Consider the following 24,066-nt stretch of genomic DNA (forward strand, 5'->3'; position numbering starts at 1 on the left):
CAGTGGACGTTACATTTCAGATGTGTTACGACCCGTGGCTCTACCCTTCATTCGATCCTTTCGAAACCCTACATTTCACCAGGATAATGCACGACCGCATGTTGCAGGTCCTGTAAGGACCTTTCTGGATACAGAAAATGTTCGACTGCTGCCCTGTCCAGGACATTCTCCAGATCTCTCACCATCTGAAAACGTCTGGTCAATGGTGGCCGAGCAACTGGCTCGTCACAGTACGTCAGTCACTACTGTTGATGAACTGTGGTATTGTGTTGAAGCTACATGGGCAGCTGTACCTGTACACGCCATCCAAGCTCTGTTTGACTCAATCCCCAGGCGTATCAAGGCCGTTATTACGGCCAGAGGTGGTTGTTCTAGGTACTGATTTCTCAGGATCTATGCAGCCTTATTGCGTGAAAATGTAATCACATGTCAGTTCTAGTATAATATATTTGTCCAATGAATACCCGTTTATGAATTGCATTTCCTCTTGGTGTACCAATTTTAATGGCCAGTAGTGTATTTCTGTGTTTGTACCGAGCTAAAACTTCCTGCCTGTAATGTGCGACTACCCCCTTTTTCATCGATACAAGCCATCGCTGTCCTGTCGTCCTCAGTTGAGTGTAATATTATATTAATCATTACCACCTTGTGTCCGTCTAACTACTGTATTCAGAAAGCCTTTGGAGGGAACGAACCGGTGATAAACGACCAGGCACAAAGTGTGCTAAACGTAATAAAATAAAATATAATATAAAAAGTACCTCAGTACCTTGCCTTGCCCGCGTATGTATTTATTCCAGTCTTCTATTAGTTCATCTCCTCCTCCATCCACTCTCTCTGTCCACACCTCCTCTTTCCGTTCTCTGCCCACCTCCTCCCTGCCTCTGTCTCTCCCCTTCTATTTTCTATCTCTATCCATTTCCTCCTTCCCCCTTACCTCTCAACGTTATCATCCATACTTCAACAAGAGGGTTGTGGTTTATACCCCCACAGTTTTTTTTTTAATTGTAACTAACAATTGTAACAGATTCCAAATATATTTCACACATATTCAACATATTTTGCACGCATTTGTATGCGCATTTCGCCTGAATCTCTAGCGAATATCGTCCAACAGTTCCACTTCCACGCAGCAAAGTTTTTATGACGTCGTATCTCCTGAATTATTTGTCGTACAATTATATAATTTTGCACATAGTACGTCCAGTAGTATAGGGGGCTAGTATCTGTGAAATGTGTTGTGAATAGAATTAGTATTAAAGAAGTAACTGATTAAAACATTACACACGATACGGCAATCTTTCAAGCATTTCAGTGTTTATTACGTCATATCTCTTGAAGTATGTGTCGTACATTGATATATTTTTTTAGATACATTCAGTGGTATATGTGGCTAATGTCTGACAGATGTGTTGGGAATCGAATTAGTAGAAAAGAATCAATTAATTAAATCGTCATACATGAGGCGACAATTTTGCTCACTTCTCAGTGTTATTACGTCATATCTACTGAATTACGTATCGTACGCCGGTATATTTTCTAGGTACATCAATGATACCGTCTACGAAATGTGTTACGAATAGAGTTAGCACTAAAGAAGTAATAAATTACAACATCATGCATGACGATGCAGTTCTTCTCGCTTCTCATTATTTGACGTCACACCTCCTCAGCTAATTGTTCTACAATGATAATTTTGCTGATACTTTCAGTGGCGCAGGCGAGTATTCTCTCCAAAATATGTCCCCAATTCAGTTAGTACTGTAGATGTAGTGAATTAAAGCATCATGCTTCATGTGGCAGTTTTAACTCATGAAGAGCGAAAACGTAGTAAGCAATAAACTTTTCTTTCGTTCATCATTTTACGGGCGTTGTCAGCGAGAAACAGTTTCGTAAAAGTTCGAAATTATGTGTACAGTTTGTTGCAAGTCACCTAGTGCTCCAGTTCTCAAATACTGCATGAATAAATTACGCGTATTCGTGCGTCGTGACCTACACTGCCTTTTCACTCCCACCAATTTAATAAGTATGTGACTTTTACCCCCACAGTGATTCTTTCCAATGTGACAGGTGTACCATGTTTGGATGGCATTGATCCAGTGGTTTAGGAGGCGATGTGTAACTTACATACTTATGTAGATACATACATATATACATTCACTTTTATAATATGTATGGATACTAAAAGAAATGTGAAGTCACGCATACACACACACACACACACACACACACGAATGAAAGAGAGATTACAAACTCACATTCGGCAGTTGGCAACAACATTCAACTGTCGGCAAAAACATCCCAAACACAAAATGAGAAAAATGTTTTCCTATGGGAAGTAATTTAAAAATAAATGTTAAACTAATGAATGTGCATACCGCCATTTAATCATCACATTGGCGACACTGGTATTATATGCGCTCTAGATTAAGTGACCTCTGCTGGCATTAGTCTCTTGTACAAATACCAGACGCAGTCTGAGTATTACCAGCACGTACCATGTACTCACGTTTAACTTGACGATGATTTACATCAGATATTTTAATCGTATGTATGGCAGCTATACGTGCCTATAAACAGTTTATAATTTTATATTTTACCTATCACTAAGATTTGTTAGATTTAGCGTTAACTTATTGAACCTGTCGCTTACACAATACTTATCTCTGTAATAGATCTGAGGATGGCAGTTTGCCGGAACCGGTAATAAAATGTAAGAAAACTGTGTGATCAAGACGGACTTCTTAAAATAAAAGGCAATTTCGTCAAAAAATGTAGTATAAAAAGCCCAAAACAATAACGTATCAAAAATCGCTTCGATTCTTCGTCTATCATATATAAAACATGTTTCTGCTATTCATAAACAACTTTCAAGCTTATCAGTAACAACAGAAAACTTTTGTCTTTGATAGTGTTGTAGAACGTTCCATTGATTACAGAATTACAATAATTACATAAAACTTCTTATGGTTGTGGAAGTAAAGTACACTTGCATCTAAAGTAATTGCTGGTTACACAAAAGCGCAGACGATACGTGATCAAGTAATTTTTCTCACTTATAAATTGAGGAGCGCCGGAACAAAAACCGATAAATCCCCATTTGCTGTTAGTACAGAAAGTAACAAATAGTGATCTCTAAATGACTCCACAAGCTATAAAAAGAAGAAACACGCCATAAAACACTTTATGTCGCGTTGTGCTGAAAATTATTTTGTGGCAGCATGTATTATTACTCCCGTATCTCCCCCCTGCAGCTCAAACACGCGACTACAGCAAAAGTGGATATATCGGGTTTTGTTCCGGCTCTCCTCAATTGTAAAGTATATTATCCATTACTTGATGGAGAAATACAGACATCAAATAATGTTTTGCATCACCCCGCTTCCCAGACCTCCTGAAGATAGACGTTGATTGCGGATATTGTGTCACAGACACAGTCCATTTGACTGATCAGAGATGTCACTAAACACACTCAACCATGCATAAGCAGCGCCTGTTAGACGAGGGAGTCCGACAGCCGATCACTTCCAGTCATTCCACCACGAAGGGGGTACAAGGCTCGTGTTGTCTGTAGTTCATCCATGCCTAGACTGTCAATACCGCGGTTCGATCGCGTCCGCATTGTTACTTTGTGCCGGGAAGGGCTCTCAACAAGGGAAGTATCCAGGCATCTCGGAGTGAACCAAAGCGATGTTGTTTGCACATGGAGGAGAGACAGGAACTGTCGATGACATGCCTCGCTCAGGCCGCCCAAGTGCAGTGGATGACCGTTACTTCCGATTATGGCTGGGAGGAACCCTAACAGCAACGCCACCATGTTGAATAATCTACATCTACATCTGCATTTATACTCCGCAAGCCACCCAACGGTGTGTGGCGGAGGGCACTTTACGTGCCACTGTCATTATCTCCCTTTCCTGTTCCAGTCGCTTATGGTTTGCGGGAAGAATGACTGCCGGAAAGCCTCCGTGCGCGCTCGAATATCTCTAATTTTACATTCGTGATCTCCTCGGGAGGTATAAGCAGGGGGAAGCAATATATTCGATACCTCATCCAGAAACGCACCCTCTCGAAACCTGGCGAGCAAGCTACACCGTGATGCAGAGCGCCTCTCTTGCAGAGTCTGCCACTTGAGTTTGTTAAACTTCTCCATAATGCTATCACGCTTACCAAATAACCCTGTGACGAAACGCGCCGCTCTTCTTTGTATCATCTCTATCTCCTCTGTCAACCCAACTTCGTACGGATCCAACACTGATGAGCAATACTCAAGTATAGGTCGAACGAGTGTTTTGTAAGCCACCTCCTTTCTTGATGGACTACATTTTCTAAGGACTCTGGCAATGAATCTCAACCTGGCACCCACCTTACCAACAATTAATTTTATATGATCATTCCACTTCAAATCGTTCCGTACCCATACTCCCTGATATTTTACAGAAGTAACTGCTACCAGTGTTTGTTCGGCTATCATATAATCATACAATAAAGTATCCTTCTTTCTATGTATTCGCAATACATTACATTTGTCGATGTTAAGGGTCAGTTGCCACTCCCTGCACGAAGTTCCTATCCGCTGCAGATCTTCCTGCATTTCGCTGCAATTTTCTAATGCGGCAACTTCCCTGTATACTACAGCATCATCCGCGAAAAGCCGCATGGAACTTCCGTCACTATCTACTAGGTCATTTATATATATTGTGAAAAGCAATGGTCCCATAACACTCCCCTGTGGCACGCCAGAGGTTACTTTAACGTCTGTAGACTTCTCTCCATTGAGAACAACATGCTGTGTTCTGTTTGTTAAAAACTCTTCAATCCAGCCACACAGCTGGTCTGATATTCCGTAGGCTCTTACTTTGTTTATCAGGCGACAGTGCGGAACTGTATCGAACGCCTTCCGGAAGTCAAGGAAAATGGCATCTACCTGGGAGCCTGTATCTAATATTTTCTGGGTCTCATGAACAAATAAAGCGAGTTGGGTCTCACATGAACGCTTTTTTCCGGAATCGATATTGATTCCTACAGAGTAGATTCTGGGTTTCCAGAAATAACATGATACGCGAGCAAAAAACATGTTCTAAGATTCTACAACAGATCGATGTCAGAGATATAGGCCTATAGTTTTGCTCGACGACCCTTCTTGAAAACTGGATATACCTGTGCTCTTTTCCAATCATTTGGAACCTTCCGTTCCTCTAGAGACTTGCGGTACACGGATGTGAGAAGGAAGGGGGGGGGGGGGGGGCAAGTTCTTTCGCATACTCTGTGTAAAATCGAACTGGTATCCCGTCAGGTCCAGTGGACTTTCCTCTGTAGAGTGATTTCAGTGGCTTTTCTATTCCTTGGACACTTATTTCGATATCAGCCATTTTTTCGTTTGCGCGATGATTTAGAGAAAGAACTGCAGTGCGGTCCTCTGTGAAACAGCTTTGGAAAAAGGTGTTTAGTATTTCAGCTTTACGCGTGTCATCCTCTGTTTCAATGCCATCATCATCCCAGAATGTCTGGATATGCTGTTTCGATCCACTTACTGATTTAACGTACGACCAGAATTTCCTAGGATTTTCTGTCAAGTCGGTACATAGAATTTCACTTTTGAATTCACTGAACGCTTCACGCATAGCCCTCCTCTTCTGTTTGTCTGAGAGGTTTTGGCTGCGTTTAAACTTGCCGTGAAGCTCTCTTTGGTTTCGCAGTAGTTTCCTAACTTTGTTGTTACTGGTAAGCTTGAAAGTTGTTAATGAATAGCAGAAACATGTTTTATATAAAATAGACGAAGAATCGAAGCGATTTTTGATATGTTTTTGTTTTGGGCTTTTTATACTACATTTTTTGACGAAATTGCCTTTTATTTTCACAAGTCCGGCTTGATCACACAGTTTTCTTACATTTTATTACCGGTTCCGGCAAACTGCCATCCTCAGATCTGTTACAGAGTGTGCTCCCTGCCGCCGTTGGATAAGCAGCTGCCAACAGTAAGTCATATACCCCTAGCTCACTTATTTGTTACATAGTTTAATTCTCAATTTCTTTGAGTGTTTTTGGGCACTTGCATTGTTTAATTCACAAATTTCGGGGGTATTATAGTTTTTGAGAGTTGTAGCATCGCGTTTTAGTACCTGAATAGTGTAAAATTGCGTAGTCTCCTTCTGCCACCGAGCAGTGTGTCAGCAGTGCCCAAGTAGCAGCATTAATGCAGTTACTAGGCAGTCTTGTATTTTAATAACCCTTTAAATTTTGTGTCGAATTGTTTGTGCTCTCTGTAGATTAGTTCAGACGTTCTTTGCACAACAGTATTTAGCATGGATAGGGACTGCGACTGCTGTGTTCGGATGCGGGCTGAGTTGGCATCCCTTCGCTCCCAGCTTCAGGCAGTGTTGGCTTCGGTCACACAGCTTGAGGCTGTTGCCAATGGGCATCACTGTGAGGGTCCGGATGGGGGTTTGTCAGGGACGGCCAGCTCGTCCCACGCATTGCCCGATCGGACTACGACTGTGGCTGCCCAGGATACTGCCCACATTGAGGCTGACCCCTCACCTGTGGTAGAGTGGGAGGTCGTCTCGAGGTGTGGCAGGGGGCGAAAGACATTCCGGAGGGCTGAACGGAAGGCCTCTCCAGTTTGTCTGACGAACTGGTTTCAGGCTCTGTCTCCGGCTGATACTGATCTTCAGCCAAACATGGCAGCTTGTCCTGTTCCAGAGGTTGCCCCTCAGTCTGCAAGATCCGGCCGGTTGAAGAGGGTGGGCTTACTGGTAGTTGGGAGCTCCAACGTCAGGCGCGTAATGGGGCCCCTTAGGGATATGGCAGCAAGAGAGGGGAAGAAAACCAATGTGCACTCCGTGTGCATACCGGGGGGAGTCATTCCAGATGTGGAAAGGGTCCTTCCGGATGCCATTAAGAGCACAGGGTGCACCCATCTGCAGGTGCTCGCTCATGTCGGCACCAATGACGTGTGTCGCTATGGATCGGAGGAAATCCTCTCTGGCTTCCGGCGGCTATCTGATTTGGTGAAGACTGCCAGTCTCGCTAGCGGGATGAAAGCAGAGCTCACCATCTGCAGCATCGTCGACAGGACTGACTGTGGACCTTCGGCACAGAGCCGAGTGGAGGGTCTGAATCAGAGGCTGAGATGGTTCTTCGACCGTGTGGGCTGCAGATTCCTCGACTTGCGCCATAGAGTTGTGGGGTTTCGGGTTCCGCTGGATAGGTCAGGAGTCCACTACACGCAGCAAGCGGCTACACGGGTAGCAGGGGTTGTGTGGCGTGGACTGGGCGGTTTTTTAGGTTAGATGGCCTTGGGCAAGTACAGAAAGGGCAACAGCCTCAAAGGGGGCGGGGCAAAGTCAGGACATGCGGGGACCAAGCAGCAATCGGTATTGTAATTGTAAACTGTCCAAGCTGCGTTGGTAAAGTACCGGAACTTCAAGCGCTGATAGAAAGCACCGAAGCTGAAATCGTTATAGGTGCGGAAAGCTGGCTGAAGCCAGAGATAAATTCTGCCGAAATTTTTACAAAGGCGCAGACGGTGTTTAGAAAGGATAAATTGCATGCAGCCGGTGGTGGCGTGTTTGTCGCTTTTAGTAGTAGTTTATCCTGTAGTGAAGTAGAAGTGGATAGTTCTTGTGAATTATTGTGGGTGGAGGTTATACTCAACAACCGAGCTAGGTTAATAATTGGCTCCTTTTACCGACCTCCCGACTCAGCAGCATTAGTGGCAGAACAACTGAGAGAAAATCTGGAATACATTTCACATACATTTCCTCAGCATGTTATAGTCTTAGGTGGAGATTTCAATTTTTCCAGATATAGACTGGGACACTCAGATGTTTAGGACGGGTGGTAGGGACAGACCATCGTGTGACATTACACTGAGTGCACTATCCGAAAATTACCTCGAGCAATTAAACAGAGAATCGACTGATAACAAACAGACCCAAACTTTTCGACTCTGTAAGCGCAGAACAGGGAATCAGTGTTCATAAGGCCGTTGCAGCATCCCTGAATATGGAAGCAAATAGGAATATAAAAAAAGGGAGGAAGGTTTATCCGTTTAGCAAGAGTAATAGGAGGCAGATTCCAGACTACCTAACAGATCAAAACGAAAATGTCTGTTACGTCACTGACAATGTTGAGTCTTTATGGAAAAAGTTCAAGGCAATCGTAAAATGAGTTTTAGATAGGTACGTGCCAAGTAAAACTGTGAGGGACTGGAAAAACCCACCGTGGTTCAACAACAAAATTAGGAAACTACTGCGAAAGCAAAGAGAGCTTCACTGCAAGTTTAAACGCAGCCAAAACCTTTTCCTGCTTTTCGTGCAGCCACAGGACGCCGTATTACGTCTCAAACTGTGCGCAATAGGGTGCATGATGCGCAACTTCACTCCCGACGTACATGGCGAGATCAATCTTTGCACCCACGTCACTATACAGCGCGGTACAGATGGGCCCAACAACTTGTCGAATGGACCGCTCAGGATTGACATCACGTTCTTTTCACTGATGAGTGTAGCATATGCCGTCAACCAGACAATCGTCGGAGACTTGTTTGGAGGTGACCCGGCAGGATAAACGCCCTAGACACACTGTCCAGCGATTGCTGCAAGGTGGAGATTCCCTGCTTTTTTGGGGTGGCATTATGTGGGGCCGAAGTACACCGCTAGTGGTCACGGAAGGCGTTGTAACGGGTGTCATCCTCCGACAGATAGTGCAACCATATCGGCAGCATATTGGCGAGGCATACGTCTTCATGGACGACAATTCGCGCCCCCATTGTGCACATCTTGTGAATGACTTCCTTCTGGATAACGACATCGCGCGACTAGAGTCGACAGCATGTTCTCCACAAATGAACCCTATCGAACATGACCGGATAGATTGAAAAGGACTGTTTATGGCCAACGTCACCCACCAACCACTCTGAGGGATCTACGCCGAATCGCCGTTGAGGAGTGGGACAATCTGGACCAACCCTGTCTTGATGAACTTGTGTATAGTATACCACGACGAATACAGGCATGCATCAATGCATGAGAACTTGCTACTAGGTGTTAGGGGCACCAGTGTGTACAGCAGAGTGGACCACCACTTCTGAAGGTCTCGCTGTATGATGGTACAACATGCAGTGTTTGGTTTTCATCAGCAATAAAAAGGGCAGAAGTGATGTTCATATTGATTTCTATTCCACTTTTTCCGGTTTCGGAACTCTCGGAACCGAGGTGATGCAAAACTTTGTTTGATATGTGTACATCAATGGTAGATGTAGGCGACCATTCAGATTTGGCACAACTCTGAAACATAGAAAGGTATTGATCGCACAGTTCTTTATTATGAAAGCGTTTCTAAATCTCATCATCGGACTGTAGCTGTGGAGTGAAGTCCACAAGAAAATTAACTACAGGAAATAAGTACATAAGTATTCGTCTATGTATTCCAGCATACAGAAATTTCAGTTACTATCGTACTTACTTACTGGCCATTATAGCTAAATATACGTTACTGTATTCCAACCTGTTAGATGGTGCCACCATTTTCATGGACCGTCTGATAATGGTGTCTTGCCAACCTTCCTCTATAGATTCACTCGCCTTAAAGAGATGGAGCCACTGTTCTCCCAGGCAGCCACCACGTTCTACCTGCCTCGCTGTGCAGCTCCTTTAGTTACAGACGATGCGTAGTTCATCGATACTTCGCGTTTTGCCAGTAATAATTCTTCATGCTATTCATTTAACTTACTCTACAATTTTATCACAACTCGCTCATGCTCCCTCGCCATGCGTTGCACATTATGGTCAAAGTAAATTTAACCTCTCGTATCGAGTTCAACGAGTGTTTCTTTTCTTTTTTTTTTTTGATAAATAGCTCTACTCCTCTAGACTTACCTAAATGGTTATATTGTATGCCATCTATTGTTTGTTCGACGAGTGTAATGTTTGCAGTTGGTCATACGCATGTAACATTTTTTGGTGATGGTTGTAAACTTGTAACAGCTGGACACTTACACAATATAACACTAATCTAAACAACCAAAAAATCCCCCTTTTTACTGCATAATAATTCTTTTCATTTCAAGTTGTTGCCACTAATCTGGGCTCATCTAAATTATTCTCATATGTCATTTATTACATATTCGTCTATTGTAGTATGACCACATTTCGTGACACTTCTGAAGAATTTTATTTGGTGATGGCTGTAAACTTTTTCCCTCGCAGCTTATAACTTATGTATTATCTATATCGATTTTGTGTTTATATTGTACCACACCAGTTATTGGTTGCAATTCTCTTCTGTTCTGATTAGTGCTTGGAGACTGTCTCTGTAACGTTATTGACGGTGTTACCTAACGATGCACATTTCATGCTGTTAGTATATGAGCTTCTCTTCGATAAAAGTAGCATAAATATATTTTCGCCAAGTTGCTCACAATGTTCTGACATATACTTAGTCGCAGTGCATGAGAATTTGTTGAGTACATCTTTGACTTGCTCTCTATGGTTAATGATAACGCCATCCCCTGGCCTTCGTTACGTCTTTGACAGCTTAACCGTCACATTTAGTTTGGCACTGGTTCTATTCGAATAGACAACGGCGCTGTCAAATATACATACATGAGATGAGATATGTATTGTAGTCATTTTTGCACTGAAGTTTGAGTTTAACGTAAGTATGATACTAAGTGCAGTTTCTGTATACTGGAATACTTAGATTCATATTTATGCACGTAGTTGCTATCGTTGATTTTCTTCTACATCCCCACAGCTTCGCGCTGATGATGAGATTTTGAAACGCGTAACGCTTGATAAAGCATTGTGCTATCAAGACTGTTCTGTATTTCAGGTCTGTGGCAATTTATACTTCGCAAAGATATAAAATAGACAACGGACTAAGACTGAACGACGTGCTGCTCTGATTATGTGCACACCAAAAAGCAAACACAAAATGAGAAGTCGGCGATACTTCGCAAAGATATAAAATAGACAACGTACTAAGACTGAACGACGTGCTGCTCTGATTATGTGCACACCAAAAAGCAAACACAAAATGAGAAGTCGGCGGTTCCCGGTTTCTTTCTCGCACACTCATTTATGTTTCTTGCTCTACCATTTCTACCGCTAATCGCATCATTTACTACGTCATTTATGTATTGGACCAAATTTACCGCACCGTAGTTGTGATACAGCACAATTCTATACAGAAAACATCTTTCACGCTTAACAGACAGATTGACGCTCGACTTGCTCCTGGATTAGTTTATCGGCTGGCTATGGTGGCATGAAGATCATACGGCCGCAAAGCTACGATATGTGTCAGATCATGTAACTGAGGACTCCACCATAAGTGGGACAAGTGTTACAATGAAAACAAGTGTACCATGATTTTGAATTAAAGTAACTTTAATGTGGAAAAAAATAACACAAAAGTACTCGTAATTTATATTTATTTTGAGGATAGGCCTGTCTTTGAAAACAAATTCATACAGTAAAGAGCGAACGTTTTATAAAACAGTTTTCTTCAAATGGGTGTGATACGGTGCAAATAAGCAACGTGCTGCTCGCTTTACGCTTGGCAATGTGTTCACATCAGGATGTGGACGGAGGCTCCGAGTAACGTCCAGCGAACAGCACAGTTTTCGTCTGCTGGTCCAGTATGAGGAACAGGAAGGGGTGATCCGCTTTGAAGATGATGGGTGGTGGCGGCCCAAATCCGACGGAGGTAGGGTAGCCAATAATCACAGCTGCAAAAAAATACATCATGTGATGTTTTCTTTCATCACACCGTAATCTCCATTATATCAGAAGACTGAAATTTCTTATCTGAAATTTTTATGCTGTTCTTGTTTTATCTCTACGAAGTACATTTTCTTCACAACGCCGTAAATTTTATTTTATTTTTTATTATAAGAATTTTATTAAGACAGCCAAGTAGGTACATGAATATGACTCGCTATGTATGAGATTACAGCCACATGGCGTTGCGAAAACACTGGAGTGTGAACATTTGACCACGTCGGAGACATCCTTTGTCTGGGCCCAACAATATGCTGTCTGAACTGTTTACGTACCACACAATACACTAGCGCGTAAAACGTAATTACGAGAGTAACCTTCCATTCCGCGGAATATTCTTTCGTTCCAAGAGCTTCTCTACTTGCGCTACCGACGTGGCCGTCTTATATCACCCGTATAGATGACATCAGAGCAGAATGTACTTCTAAAAATGTGTACTTGGGCAAGGCGTACAGTGTCACAATGACGTTGAACGGTGATTCTAACGTGTACAAAGATTTGGAGGTCAACACGTCCATGCAACATTATGCCTTCCTACTCCGAAACACTCGGGCCATCAAAATGACCATGTTCTATAATACAGCGCTGGACTTTCCCTCATATGGAGAGATGCGGGAACACATAACGCACCATGGAACATTGTCGAACATGATCGTTTTGGTAGTCCAGGTGCTACGGTGTGGGAAGGCATACTGTTGCATGGGCATAATGACCTCCAAATCGTTGATAACGGACACGTTACACTCACTAGTCAATGTTATTTTGACACTGTGCTCTTTCTCCATGTCCGTATTTTGAAAGGTTCATTCGTCTCTGACTTCATAGATGACAACGCGTGGCCGAATCGAACAGCGCAGGTAAATGGATTACGGCCTTGCCGCAGTGGTAACACCGGTTTCCGTCGGATCAGCAAAGTTAAGCACTGTCCGACTGCGCTAGCACTTGGATGGGGGACCATCCGGTCTGCCGAGCCCTGTTGACAAGCGGGGTGTACTCAGCCCTTCTGAGGCAAACTGAGGAGCTACTTGATTGAGAAGCAGTGGCTCTGGTCACGAAAATTGACAACGGCAGAGAGAGCGGTGTGCTGACAACCTGCCCATCAGTATTAGCATCCAGTGACGCCCCTGGGCTGAGAGGATGACACGGCGGCCGGTCGATGCCGTTGGGCTTTGGAAGGCCTGTTCGGACGGAGTTTAGCTCTTTAGGTGAATGGATTGGCCTGCCTATTCCCCCAGTTTAAATCCGATCGAGCTGGTATGTGATGCGCTGGGGGGACGTATTACAACACGTACACGTCCAACGCATGGAGGAATGGATTGCCCTACCAAAAGAACGCCTCTCCAACCTTGTGGCCAAGGCAGCACGCTGTAGAGTGTGATCCCACATCGTATTAAGAACCATGTCACGCCTTTTTAATGCACAGCGGACTATCACGAATAGCGGGGACTTAAGTGTAATTATTCCTTTTGAATAATACAGTCATTTTTGTTCGTTATATAGCGCCTTTCCTTCAGTTACCTTTTGTTACCATACTGTAGCCGTTCTTCTTAATCAGGCCCAAGTCTCATTGAGGTATGTCACGTGAATGTGACACATGATGCCAAATTTGTATTCGTCCTCATGTTTTACACACCAGTGTACAAGGGCTCCACTGCTACATATCATACCGAGTTCAATGACTCATTTCTACATCAGATGGGTTCTGCATTAATGCATGTCTGTGAAAATTCTCTTCATCAGTAAAATAGCACTGAAAGGTGGAATTTCCTTTAGTCCTTAAATTCACAAACTAATGAGGGATCACGAATTCGGGAGTACAAAGAATGTTACAGAAAAAGATACATTGACTGCCTTTAAATATGTTGCTAGAGAGTAATAAACATCAAATTCTCAAAACCATGTCGGCAAGCTTCAAGAGGCTAGGCTGTAAGGTGAAAAGTACCGTTTCTACATTCACGTACTGACTACTTCCCTGAATGTCCTGGGACGTTACAGTGAACAGCAAGGTGAACACTTCCATCAGGACATTACCAGGATGGAGAAGATGTATTACGTGAGATGGACTGAAAGTATGATGCTGGAGAGAGGCAAAGCTGAAGGTTCTTTGAGAGAAACAAAAAAGAGAAAGATTTAAAATTAAATGTGAAGGATTACTTATAACGTTGCTAAAACAACAGTGTCTAACATTTGTAATGTATACTTAAACCATTAATTATAAAAATAAAGACCTTGATTTAATTTCTATTTAAATATCTGTACTTCTATTACTTAAGTATAATTGTATTATGAAAAATCTTGATGTGATAGAGCAAAGCGAAAACAATATTAAGAATCACTGTCATAAATTGATTCTAGAACAGTTATTTTTGACAATTTATCGGGAATGAATGCTCACTTTCGTCATTCATTAAAAAAAAGCGAAGGACTGCTTTAATCTCACTCTTTATAGATTTGGCACCAATGTAGGTGCAGTGAATCAGCAATTTTTGTCATCACGTGCTCCACACAATGCATCGCTGGTAATGGTCTATGGGACAGTTTCAAGTACCGCACAATTTTGAGAAATCCCAAGCAGGGCAATGTCTAACGCTGTATATTTGCAAGTGCAGCGAGGAGCTACACGGAGCTGCGCAATTTTCTTAATGAATCAGGTTATCTATTTCTGTACTGTTTAATGAAGGTCCTGTAACATATCAAAAGACTGCAATATGTTTTCCAGGTGTACGTCGGATCCCTCAGTTTCATCGTCTGTTATACCCTACTGGCCATTAAAAATGCTACACCACGAAGATGACGTGCTACAGACCTGAAATTTCACAGACAGGAAGACGATGCTGTGATATGCAAATGATTAGCTATTCAGAGCATTCACACAAGGTTGGCGCCATTGACGACACCCACAACGTGCTGACATGAGGGAAGTTTCCAACCGATTTCTCATACACAAACAGCAGTTGACCGGCGTTGCCTGCTGAAATGTTGTTGTGATGCCTCGTGTAAGGAGGAGAAATGCGTACCATCACGTTTCCGACTTTGATAAAGGTCGGACTGTAGCCTACCGCGATTGCGGTTTATCGTATCGCGACATTGCTGTCCGCGTTGGTCGAGATCCAATTATTGTTAGCAGAATATAGAATCGGTGGGTTCAGGAGGGTAATACGGAACGCCGTGCTGCATCCCAACGGTATCGTTTCACTAGCAGACAAGATAACAGGCGTCTTATCCGCATGGCTGTAACGGATTGTGCAGCCACGTCTCGATCCCTGCATCAACAGATGGGGACGTTTGCAAGACAACAACCATCTGCACGAACAGTTCGACGACGTATACAGCAGCATGGACTATCGGCTCGGAGACCATGGCTGCGGTTAACCTTGACGTTGCATGACAGACAGGAGCGCCTGCGATGATGTACTCAGCGACGAAACTGGGTGCACGAATGACAAAACGTCATTTTTCGGATGAATCCAGGTTCTGTTTACAGCAGAATGATGGTCGCATCCGTGTTGGGCGACATCGCGGTGAACGCACATTGGAAGCGTGTATTCGTCATCACCATACTGGCGTATCACCCGGCGTGATGGTATCGGATGTCATTGGCTACATGTCTCGGTCACCTCTTGTTCGCACTGACGGCACTTTGAACAGCGGACGTTACATGTCAGATGTGTTACGACCAGTGGCTCTGCCCTTCATACGATGCCTGCGAAATTCTACATTTCATCAGGATAATGCACGACCGCATGTTGCAGGTCCTCTAGGGGCCTTTCTGGATGCAGAAAATGTTCGACTGCTGCCCTGGCCAGCACATTCTCCAGATCTCTCACCAATTTAAAACGCCTGGTCAATGGTGGCCGAGCAACTGGCTCGTCACAATACGCCAGTCACTACTCTTGATGAACTGTGGTATCGTGTTGAAGCTGCATGGGCAGCTGTACCTGTACACGCCATCCAAGCTCTGTTTGACTCAATGCCCAGGCGTATCAAGGCCGTTATTACGGCCAGAGGTGGTTGTTCTAGGTACTGATTTGTCAGTATCTATGCACCCAAACTGCGTGAAAATGTAATCACATGTCAGTTCTAGTATAATATATTCGTCCAATGAATACCCGTTTATCATCTTCATTTCTTCTTGGTGTAGGAATTTTAATGGCCAGTAGTGAATTTCTGTGTTTCTACGGAGCTAAAATTTCCTGTCTGTAATGTGCGACTACCCCCTTTTTCATCGATACAAGCTTTCGCTGTCCAGTCGTCCTCTGTTGTGTGTAATATCATATTAATCATTACCACCTTGTGTCCGTCTAACTACTGTATTCAGAAAGCCTTTGGAGGGAACGGACCGGTGATAAACGACCAGGCACAAAGTGTGCTAAACGTAATAAAATGAAATATAATATAAAAAGTACCTCAGTACCTTGCCTTGCCCGCGTATGTATTTATTCCAGTCTTCTATTAGTTCATCTCCTTCTCCATCCACTCTCTCTGTCCACACCTCCTCTTTCCGTTCTCTGCCCACCTCCTCCCCTGCCTCTGTCTCTCCCCTCCTATTTTCTATCTCTGTCCATCTCATCCTCCCCCCTTCCCTCTCAACGTTACCATCCATACTTCAACAAGAGGGTTGTGGTTCTTACCCCCAAAGTATTTTTTTCAGATTGTAACTAATAATTGTAGCAAATTCGGTTGGAATCGTTGCAGGGGTATACGATGAGCTGTTGTTGTTGTTGTTGTGGCCTTCAGTCCTGAGACTGGTTTGATGCAGCTCTCCATGCTACTCTATCCTGTGCAAGTTTCTTCATTTCCCAGTGCTTACTGCAACCTAAATCCTTCTGAATCTGTTTAGTGTATTCATCTCTTGGTCGCCCTCTGCGATTTTTACCCTCCACGCTGCCCTCCAATGCTAAATTTGTGATCCCTTGATGCCTCAGAACATGTCCTACCAACCGGTCCCTTCTTCTTGTCAAGTTGTGCCACAAACTCCTCTTCTCCCCAGTCCTATTCAATACCTCCTCATTAGTTATGTGATCCACCCATCTAATCTTCAGCATTCTTCTGTAGCACCACATTTCGAAAGCTTCTATTCTCTTCTTGTCCAAACTATTTATCGTCCATGTTTCACTTCCATACATGGCTACACTCCATACAAATACTTTCAGAAACGACTTCCTGACACTTAAATCTATACTCGATGTTAACAAATTTCGCTTCTTCAGAAACGCTTTCCTTGCCATTGCCAGTCTACAGTTTATATCCTCTCTACTTCGACCATCAACAGTTATTTTGCTCCCCTAATAGCAAAACTCCTTTACTACTTTAAGCGTGTCATTTCCTAATCTAATTCCCGAAACATCACGCTATTTAATTCGACTACCTTCCATTATCCTCATTTTACTATTGTTGATGATCATCTTATATCGTCCTTTCGAGAGACTGCCCATTCCGTTCAACTGCTCTTCCAGGTCCTTTACTGTCTCTGACAGAATTACAGTGTCATCGGCGAACCTCATATCTCCTGAATTACGTATCGTACGCCGGTATATTTTCTAGGTACATCAATGACACTGTCTACGAAATGTGTTACGAATCGAGTTAGTACTAAAGAAGTAATAAATTACAACATCATGCATGACGATGCAGTTTTCCTCGTTTCTCATTATTTGACGTCACACCTCCCGAGCTAATTATTGTACAGTGATATAATTTTGCTAATACTTTCAGTAGCGCAAAATATGTCGCGAATACAGTTAGTACTGCAGATGTGATAAATTAAAGCCTCATGCTTCATGTGGCAGTTTTAATGCATGAAGAGCGAAAACGTAGTAAGCCATAAACATTTTTTTCTTGCATCATTTTATGGGGGTTGTCAGCAAGAAACAGTTTCGTAAAAGTTCGAATTGATGTGTATAGTTTGTTGCAAATTACTTATTGCTCTCGTTCCCAACTACTGCATGAATAAATTACCTGTATTCAAGCGTCGTGACCTGCACTTCCTTTTCACTACCACCCGTTTGATAGGTATGTGGCTTTTACCCCCACAGTGATTTTTTACAATGTGACATGTGTATCAAGTTTGGATGGCATCGATCCAGTGGTTTAGGAGGCGATGTGTAACTTACATATTTATCTAGATACATACATTTATCCTTTCACTTTTATAATACGTATGGTTACTAAAAGAAATATGAAGTCACGCATAGACACACACACACACACACACACACACACAGACACACGCACGCACACACACGCACACACACACACACACACACACACACACACACACACACAAACACACACACACACACACACAGGAATGCAAGAGAGATCACAAACTCACATTCGACAGTTGGCAACAATATTCAACTGTCGGCAAAAACATCCAAAACACAAATTGAGATAAATGTTTTGCTATGGCAAGTAATTTAAAAATAAATGTTTAACTAATGACTGTGCATACCGCAATTTAATCATCACGTTGGCGACACTGGTATTATATGCGCTCTAGGTAAAGTGCCCTCTGCTGGCATTAGTCTCTTGTGTAAATACCAGACGCAGTCTGAGTATTACCAGCACGTACCATGTACTCACGTGTAACTTGACGATGATTTACATCAGATATTTTAATCGTATGTATGGCAGATATACGTGGCTATAAACATTTTACAATTTTATATTTTACCTATCACTAAGATTTGTTAGATTTAGCGTTAACTTATTGAACCTGTCGCTTACACAATACTTATCTCTGTAATAGATCTGAGGATGGCAGTTTGCCGGAACCGGTAATAAAATGTAAGAAAACTGTGTGATCAAGACGGACTTGTGAAAATAAAAGGCAATTTCGTACAAAAATGTAGTATAAAAAGCCCAAAACAAAAACATATCAAAAATCGCTTCGATTCTTCGTCTATCGTATATAAAACATGTTTCTGCTATTCATAAACAACTTTCAAGCTTATCAGTAACAACAGAAAACGTTTGTCTTTCATAGTGTTGAAGAACGTTCCATTGATTACAGAATTACAATAATTACATAAAACGTCTTATGTTTGTGCAAGTAAATTACACTTGCAACTAGAGTAATTGCCGGTTAGATAAAAGCGCAGACGATACGTGATCAAGTAATTTTTCTTACTTATAAATTGAGGAGCGCCGGAACAAAAACCGATAAATCCCCAGTTGCTGTTAGTACAGAAAGTAACAAATAGTGATCTCTACATGACTCCACAAGCTATAAAATGAAGAAACACACAATAAAACACTTTATGTCGCGTTGTGCTGAAAGTTATTTTGTGGCAGCATGTATCTCTTTCCTGCAGCTCAAACACGCGAATACAGCAAAAGTGGATATATCGGCTTTTGTTTCGGTGCTCCTCAATTGTAATGTATATTATCCTTTACTTGATGGAGAAATACAGACATCAGATAATGTTATACATCACCCCGTTTCCCAGAGCTCCTGAAGATAGACGTTGATTGCGGATATTGTATCACAGACACAGTCCATTTGACTGTTCAGAGATATCACTAAACCCGCTCAACCATGCATAAGCAGCGCCTGTTAGACGAGGGAGTCCGACAGCCGATCACTTCCAGTCATTCCACCAGGAAGGGGGTACAAGGCTCGTGTTGTCTGTAGTTCATCCATGCCTAGACTGTCATTACCGCAGATCGATCGCGTCCGCATCGTTACTTTAAGCCAGGAAGGGCTCTCAACAAAGGGAAGTATTCAGGCATCTCGGTGTGAACCAAAGCGATGTTGTTCGGGCATGGAGGAGAGAGAGGAACTGTCGATGACATGACTCGCTCAGGCCGCCCAAGTGCTACTACTGCAGTGGATGACCGTTACCTACGATTATGGCTCGGAGGAACCGTGACAGCAACGCCACCATATTGAATAATGCTTTTCGTGCAGCCACAAGACGTCGTATTACATCTCAAACTGTGGGCAATAGGCTGCAGGATGCGCAACTTCACTCCCGATGTAAATGGCGAGATCCATCTTTGCACCCACGTCACCATGCAGCGCGGTGCAGATGGGCCCAAGAACATGCCGATTGGACCGCTCAGGTTTGGCATCACGTTCTCTTCACCGATGAGTGTCGCACATGCCTTCAACCAGACGTGTTTGGAGGCGACCCGGTCAGGATGAACGCCCTAGACACGCTGTCCAGCGAATGCAAACAGGTGGAGATTCCCTGCTGTTTTGGGGTGGCATTATGTGGGGTAACGTACGCCGCTGGTGGTCATGGAAGGCACCGTAACGGCTGTACGATACGTGAGTACCATCCTCCAATCGATAGTGAAACCATATCGGCAGCATATTGGCGAGGCATTCGTCTTCATAGACGACAATTCGCGCCCACATCGTGCTCATCTTGTGAAGGACTTCCTTCAGGGTAACGTCATCGCTCGACTAGAGGGGCCAGCATGTTCTCCAGACATGACCCTTATCGAACATGCCTGGTATATTTTGAAAAGGTCTGTTTATGGACGACGTGACCCTCCAACCACTCTGGGGGATCTACGCCGAATCGCCGTTGAGGAATAGGTCAATCTGGACCAACAGTGCCTTGATGAGCTTATGGATAGTATACCACGACGAATACAGGCAATCATCAATGCAAGAGGACGTGCTATTGGGTATTAGAGGTACCGGTTTGTACAGCAGTCTGGACCACCGTCTCTGAGGGTCACGCTGTATGGTGGTACAGCATGATATTTGTGTTTTTCATTAGCAATAGAAAGGGTGGAGATTTTTATACTGGTTTCGGAACTCTCGGAACCGAGGTGATGCAAAACTTTGTTTGATATGTGTACATCCATGGTAGAGGTAGGTGACCATTCAGATTTGGCACAACTCTGAAACATAGAAAGGTATTGATCTCACAGTTCTTTATTATGAAAGCGTTTCTAAATCTTATCATTGGACTGTAGCTGTGGAATGAAGTCCACAAGAAAATTAACTACGGCAGATAAGTACGTAAGTATGCGTCTAAGTATTCCAGCATATAGACATTTCAGTTACTATCGTACTTACTTACTGGCAACCATTATAGCTGAATATACCTTACTGTATTCCAACCTGTTAGATGGTGCCACCATTTTCATGGACCATCTGATGCTGCTGTCTTGCCAATCTTCCTCTACAGATTCACTCGACTCAAGGAGATGGAGCCACTGTTCTCGAAGGCACCCACACACCTTGTACCTGCCTCGCTGTGCAGCTTCTTTAATTTCAGACGACGCGTAGTGCATCGATACTTCGCATTTTGCCAATAATAATTCTCCAAGCCGTTCATTTGACTTACTTTGCTGTTTTATCACAACTCGCTCATGCATTCCACTTTATGGGCAAAGCAAATTTAACTTCTCGTATCTTTTTTTTTTTTTTTTTTTTTTTTTTTTTTTTTTTTTTTTTTTTTTTTTTTTTTTTAGTAAATAGCTCTACTCCTCTACACTTACCTAAATGGTTATATTGTATGACATCTATTGTTTGTCCGACTAGTGTAATGATTACGGTTGGTCATACGCATGTAACATTTTTTTGTGATGGTTGGAATCTGATAACAGCTGGACTGTTATACGATCTAACACTAACTTAAAAAACGAAAGAAATTCTCCCTTTTTACTGCATCACATTTGTTTTTATTTTAAGTTGTTGCCACTAACCTCGGCTCATCTAAATGATTGTGTTATGTCATTTATTACATGTTCGTCTATTGTAGTATGACTACATTTGGTGATACTCCTGAAAAATTTTATTTGGTGATGGCTGAAAACTTATATCGGTTTTATATTTATATCGTACCACACCAGTTATTGGTTGCAATTGTCTTCTGTTGTGATTATTGGGTAAAGGCAGTCTCTGTAACGTTGTTCACGAGGTTAGCTAACGACGCACATTTCATGCTGTTAGTATATGAGCTTTTCTTCGATAAACGTAGCAGAAATTTATTTTTGACAAGTTGCTCACGATGCTGTGACATATACTTAGTCGCTGTGCAAGGAAATTTTTTAAGCTACTCTTTGACTTGCTTTCTACGGTTCATACTAGCGCCACCCACTGGCCTTCGTTACGTCTTTGATAGCTTACTCGTCACACTCAGTTTGGCACTGGTTCTATTCGAATAGACAACAGCGGTGTCAAATATGCATATATGAAATGAGATTTGTATTGTATTCACTATTGTTCTGAAGTTTGAGTTTAACGTAAGTATGATACTAAATGTACTGGTATACTTAGATTCGTATTTATGTAAGTATTTGCTATCGATTTTCTTGTACACCCCGCACAGCTTCAATCTGATGATGAGATTTTGAAACGCGTAAGGCTTGATAAAGAATTGTGCTATCAAGACTTCTCTGTATTTCAGATTTGTGCCAATTTATATTTTGTAAAGATGTAAAATATACAACGACCTAACACTGAGCGACGTGCGGTTCTAATTATGTGCACACCAAAAAGCAAACAGAAAATGAGAACGACTTCTCATTCATTTGTGTTTGTTACTCTACTATTTCTACCGCTAATCGTATCATTCACTACGTCATTTTTGTATTGGACCAAACTTATCGCACCGTAGTTGTAATACAGCACAATACTATATAAAAAACATTTTTCACCCTTTACAGACCAATCGACGCTCGACTTGCTCCTAGATTAGTTTATCGGATGGCTATGGTGGCACGAAGATCATACGGCCGCAAAGCTACGATATATGTCAGATCATGAAACTGAGGACGCCACCATAAGTGGGACAAGTGTTACAAGGAAAACAAGTGTACCTTGATTTTCAATTAAAGTAACTTTAATGTGGAAAAAAATAACACAAAAGTACTCGTAATTTATATTTATTTTGAGGATAGGCCTGTCTTTCAAAACAAATTCATACAGTAAAGAGCGATCGTTTTATAAAACAGTTTCCTTCAAATGGGTGTGATACGGTGCAAATATCCAACGTGCTGCTCGCTTTACGCTAGGCAATGTGTTCACATCAGGATGTGGACGGGGGCTCCGAGTATCGTCCCGCGAACAGCACAGTTTTCGTCTGCTGGTCCAGTATGAGGAACACGAATGGGTGATCCGCTTTGAAGATGATGGGTCGTGGCCCCCCAGTTTGAAGGGAGGTCGTACCGGCAACCAACACAGCTGCAAAAGAATGTATCACGTGATGTTTTCGTTCATTGCAGCATAATCTGCATGATATCAGAACACTGACAAGCGGAAGGCCTCAGACACGGCCAACCGATTCGGCTCAAATTTGGCAGGTCGCTTGTGTACAACTTAAAACAAAGGACTCTAAGATATTTTGGGTCAACACCCCCGCAATTTTGAGAAAATCACCCCTAAAGGTTATGACGAGTAACAGTGACTGGAAGAACCACTGTAAAATGACCTGGAGTAACATTTTGGTTGTTGACTATCCCAAGAGGTTTGGGAAATTTATTTGCCTACCTTATTATCATCATTCCTTATTGATTTAATTACCTTATTAACCCTCCTATCCCTATCAATTGAGATATGAAAAAATACAAACGAAAAGAAGAACATCCTCTAGGTTTCTTCGAGATTCGAGCGCGGGTTCTCCGATTACCAGCCATTTACCTTGGCCGTTGCGCTATCTTTTTTTTTTTTTTAATCTCACTTTGTTCGCTTTCGTTCGTTGCATCTGGTCGGGGCGGACGTCGTAATACATCCGTTTAAGTTCGTTGTGGATCAAGTAACTCAGTTTTTTTTTCCTTTTTTGTTATTACAGAGGGCAGCTAACCCTCTGACCGAACACGCTGAGCTACCGTGCCGGCGATATGGGTGCTGTCGACGAGAAACGGTTACCATGTGGTTACAGAACAGCAGTTGTAAAAGTTTCTTTCCTCGATTTCTGGAAAAGTATGCGTTTGCGGACCCATACCTGATGATGAAAAATGCTCTATTTACAATTATCTATCGATCCCGCCAATTTTGAATCGGTTGCTCGTCATAACCTTTAGGGGCGATTTTCTCAAAAACACGGGGCTGTTGACCCAAAATATCTTAGAGTCCTTCGTTTTAAGTTGTACACAAGCGACCTGCCAAATTTGAGCCGAATCGGTTGGCCGTGTCTGAGGCCTTCCCCTTGTGAGATTTAATGTGTTCTTAGCTGACATTTTTACGCTTTTGTTGTTTTAACTCTACGGCGTACATTTTCCTCACAATGCTGTAAAATTTATTTTATTTTTAGTTATAGATATTTTATTAAGACAATAAACTGTGTACGCGAGGATGCCCCGCTCTGTATGAGAT

The 24,066-nt window shown here is 42.6% G+C and overlaps 1 protein-coding gene across 7 annotated transcripts in view; it reads right to left on the reverse strand.

Moving 5' to 3' along the window:
- LOC126162936 (leukocyte elastase inhibitor-like) overlaps positions 1–24,066 on the reverse strand; it is a 192,561-nt gene that overhangs the window by 84,626 nt on the left and 83,869 nt on the right. The window contains exon 8 of one of the 7 annotated variants that reach the window (XM_049919762.1): positions 11,373–11,734. The exons of 5 other annotated variants lie outside the window; for them this stretch is intronic. In XM_049919762.1, coding sequence (XP_049775719.1) covers positions 11,580–11,734 — 155 coding nt within the window. In that variant the 3' untranslated portion in view covers positions 11,373–11,579. Of the gene's footprint in view, positions 1–11,372; positions 11,735–22,621; positions 22,936–24,066 lie in introns of those variants that run through there. One more of the 7 variants, XM_049919763.1, reaches the window with a different exon arrangement.

Source organism: Schistocerca cancellata, chromosome 2, assembly GCF_023864275.1.
Source record: "Schistocerca cancellata isolate TAMUIC-IGC-003103 chromosome 2, iqSchCanc2.1, whole genome shotgun sequence".
Lineage (NCBI taxonomy): Eukaryota > Metazoa > Arthropoda > Insecta > Orthoptera > Acrididae > Schistocerca > Schistocerca cancellata.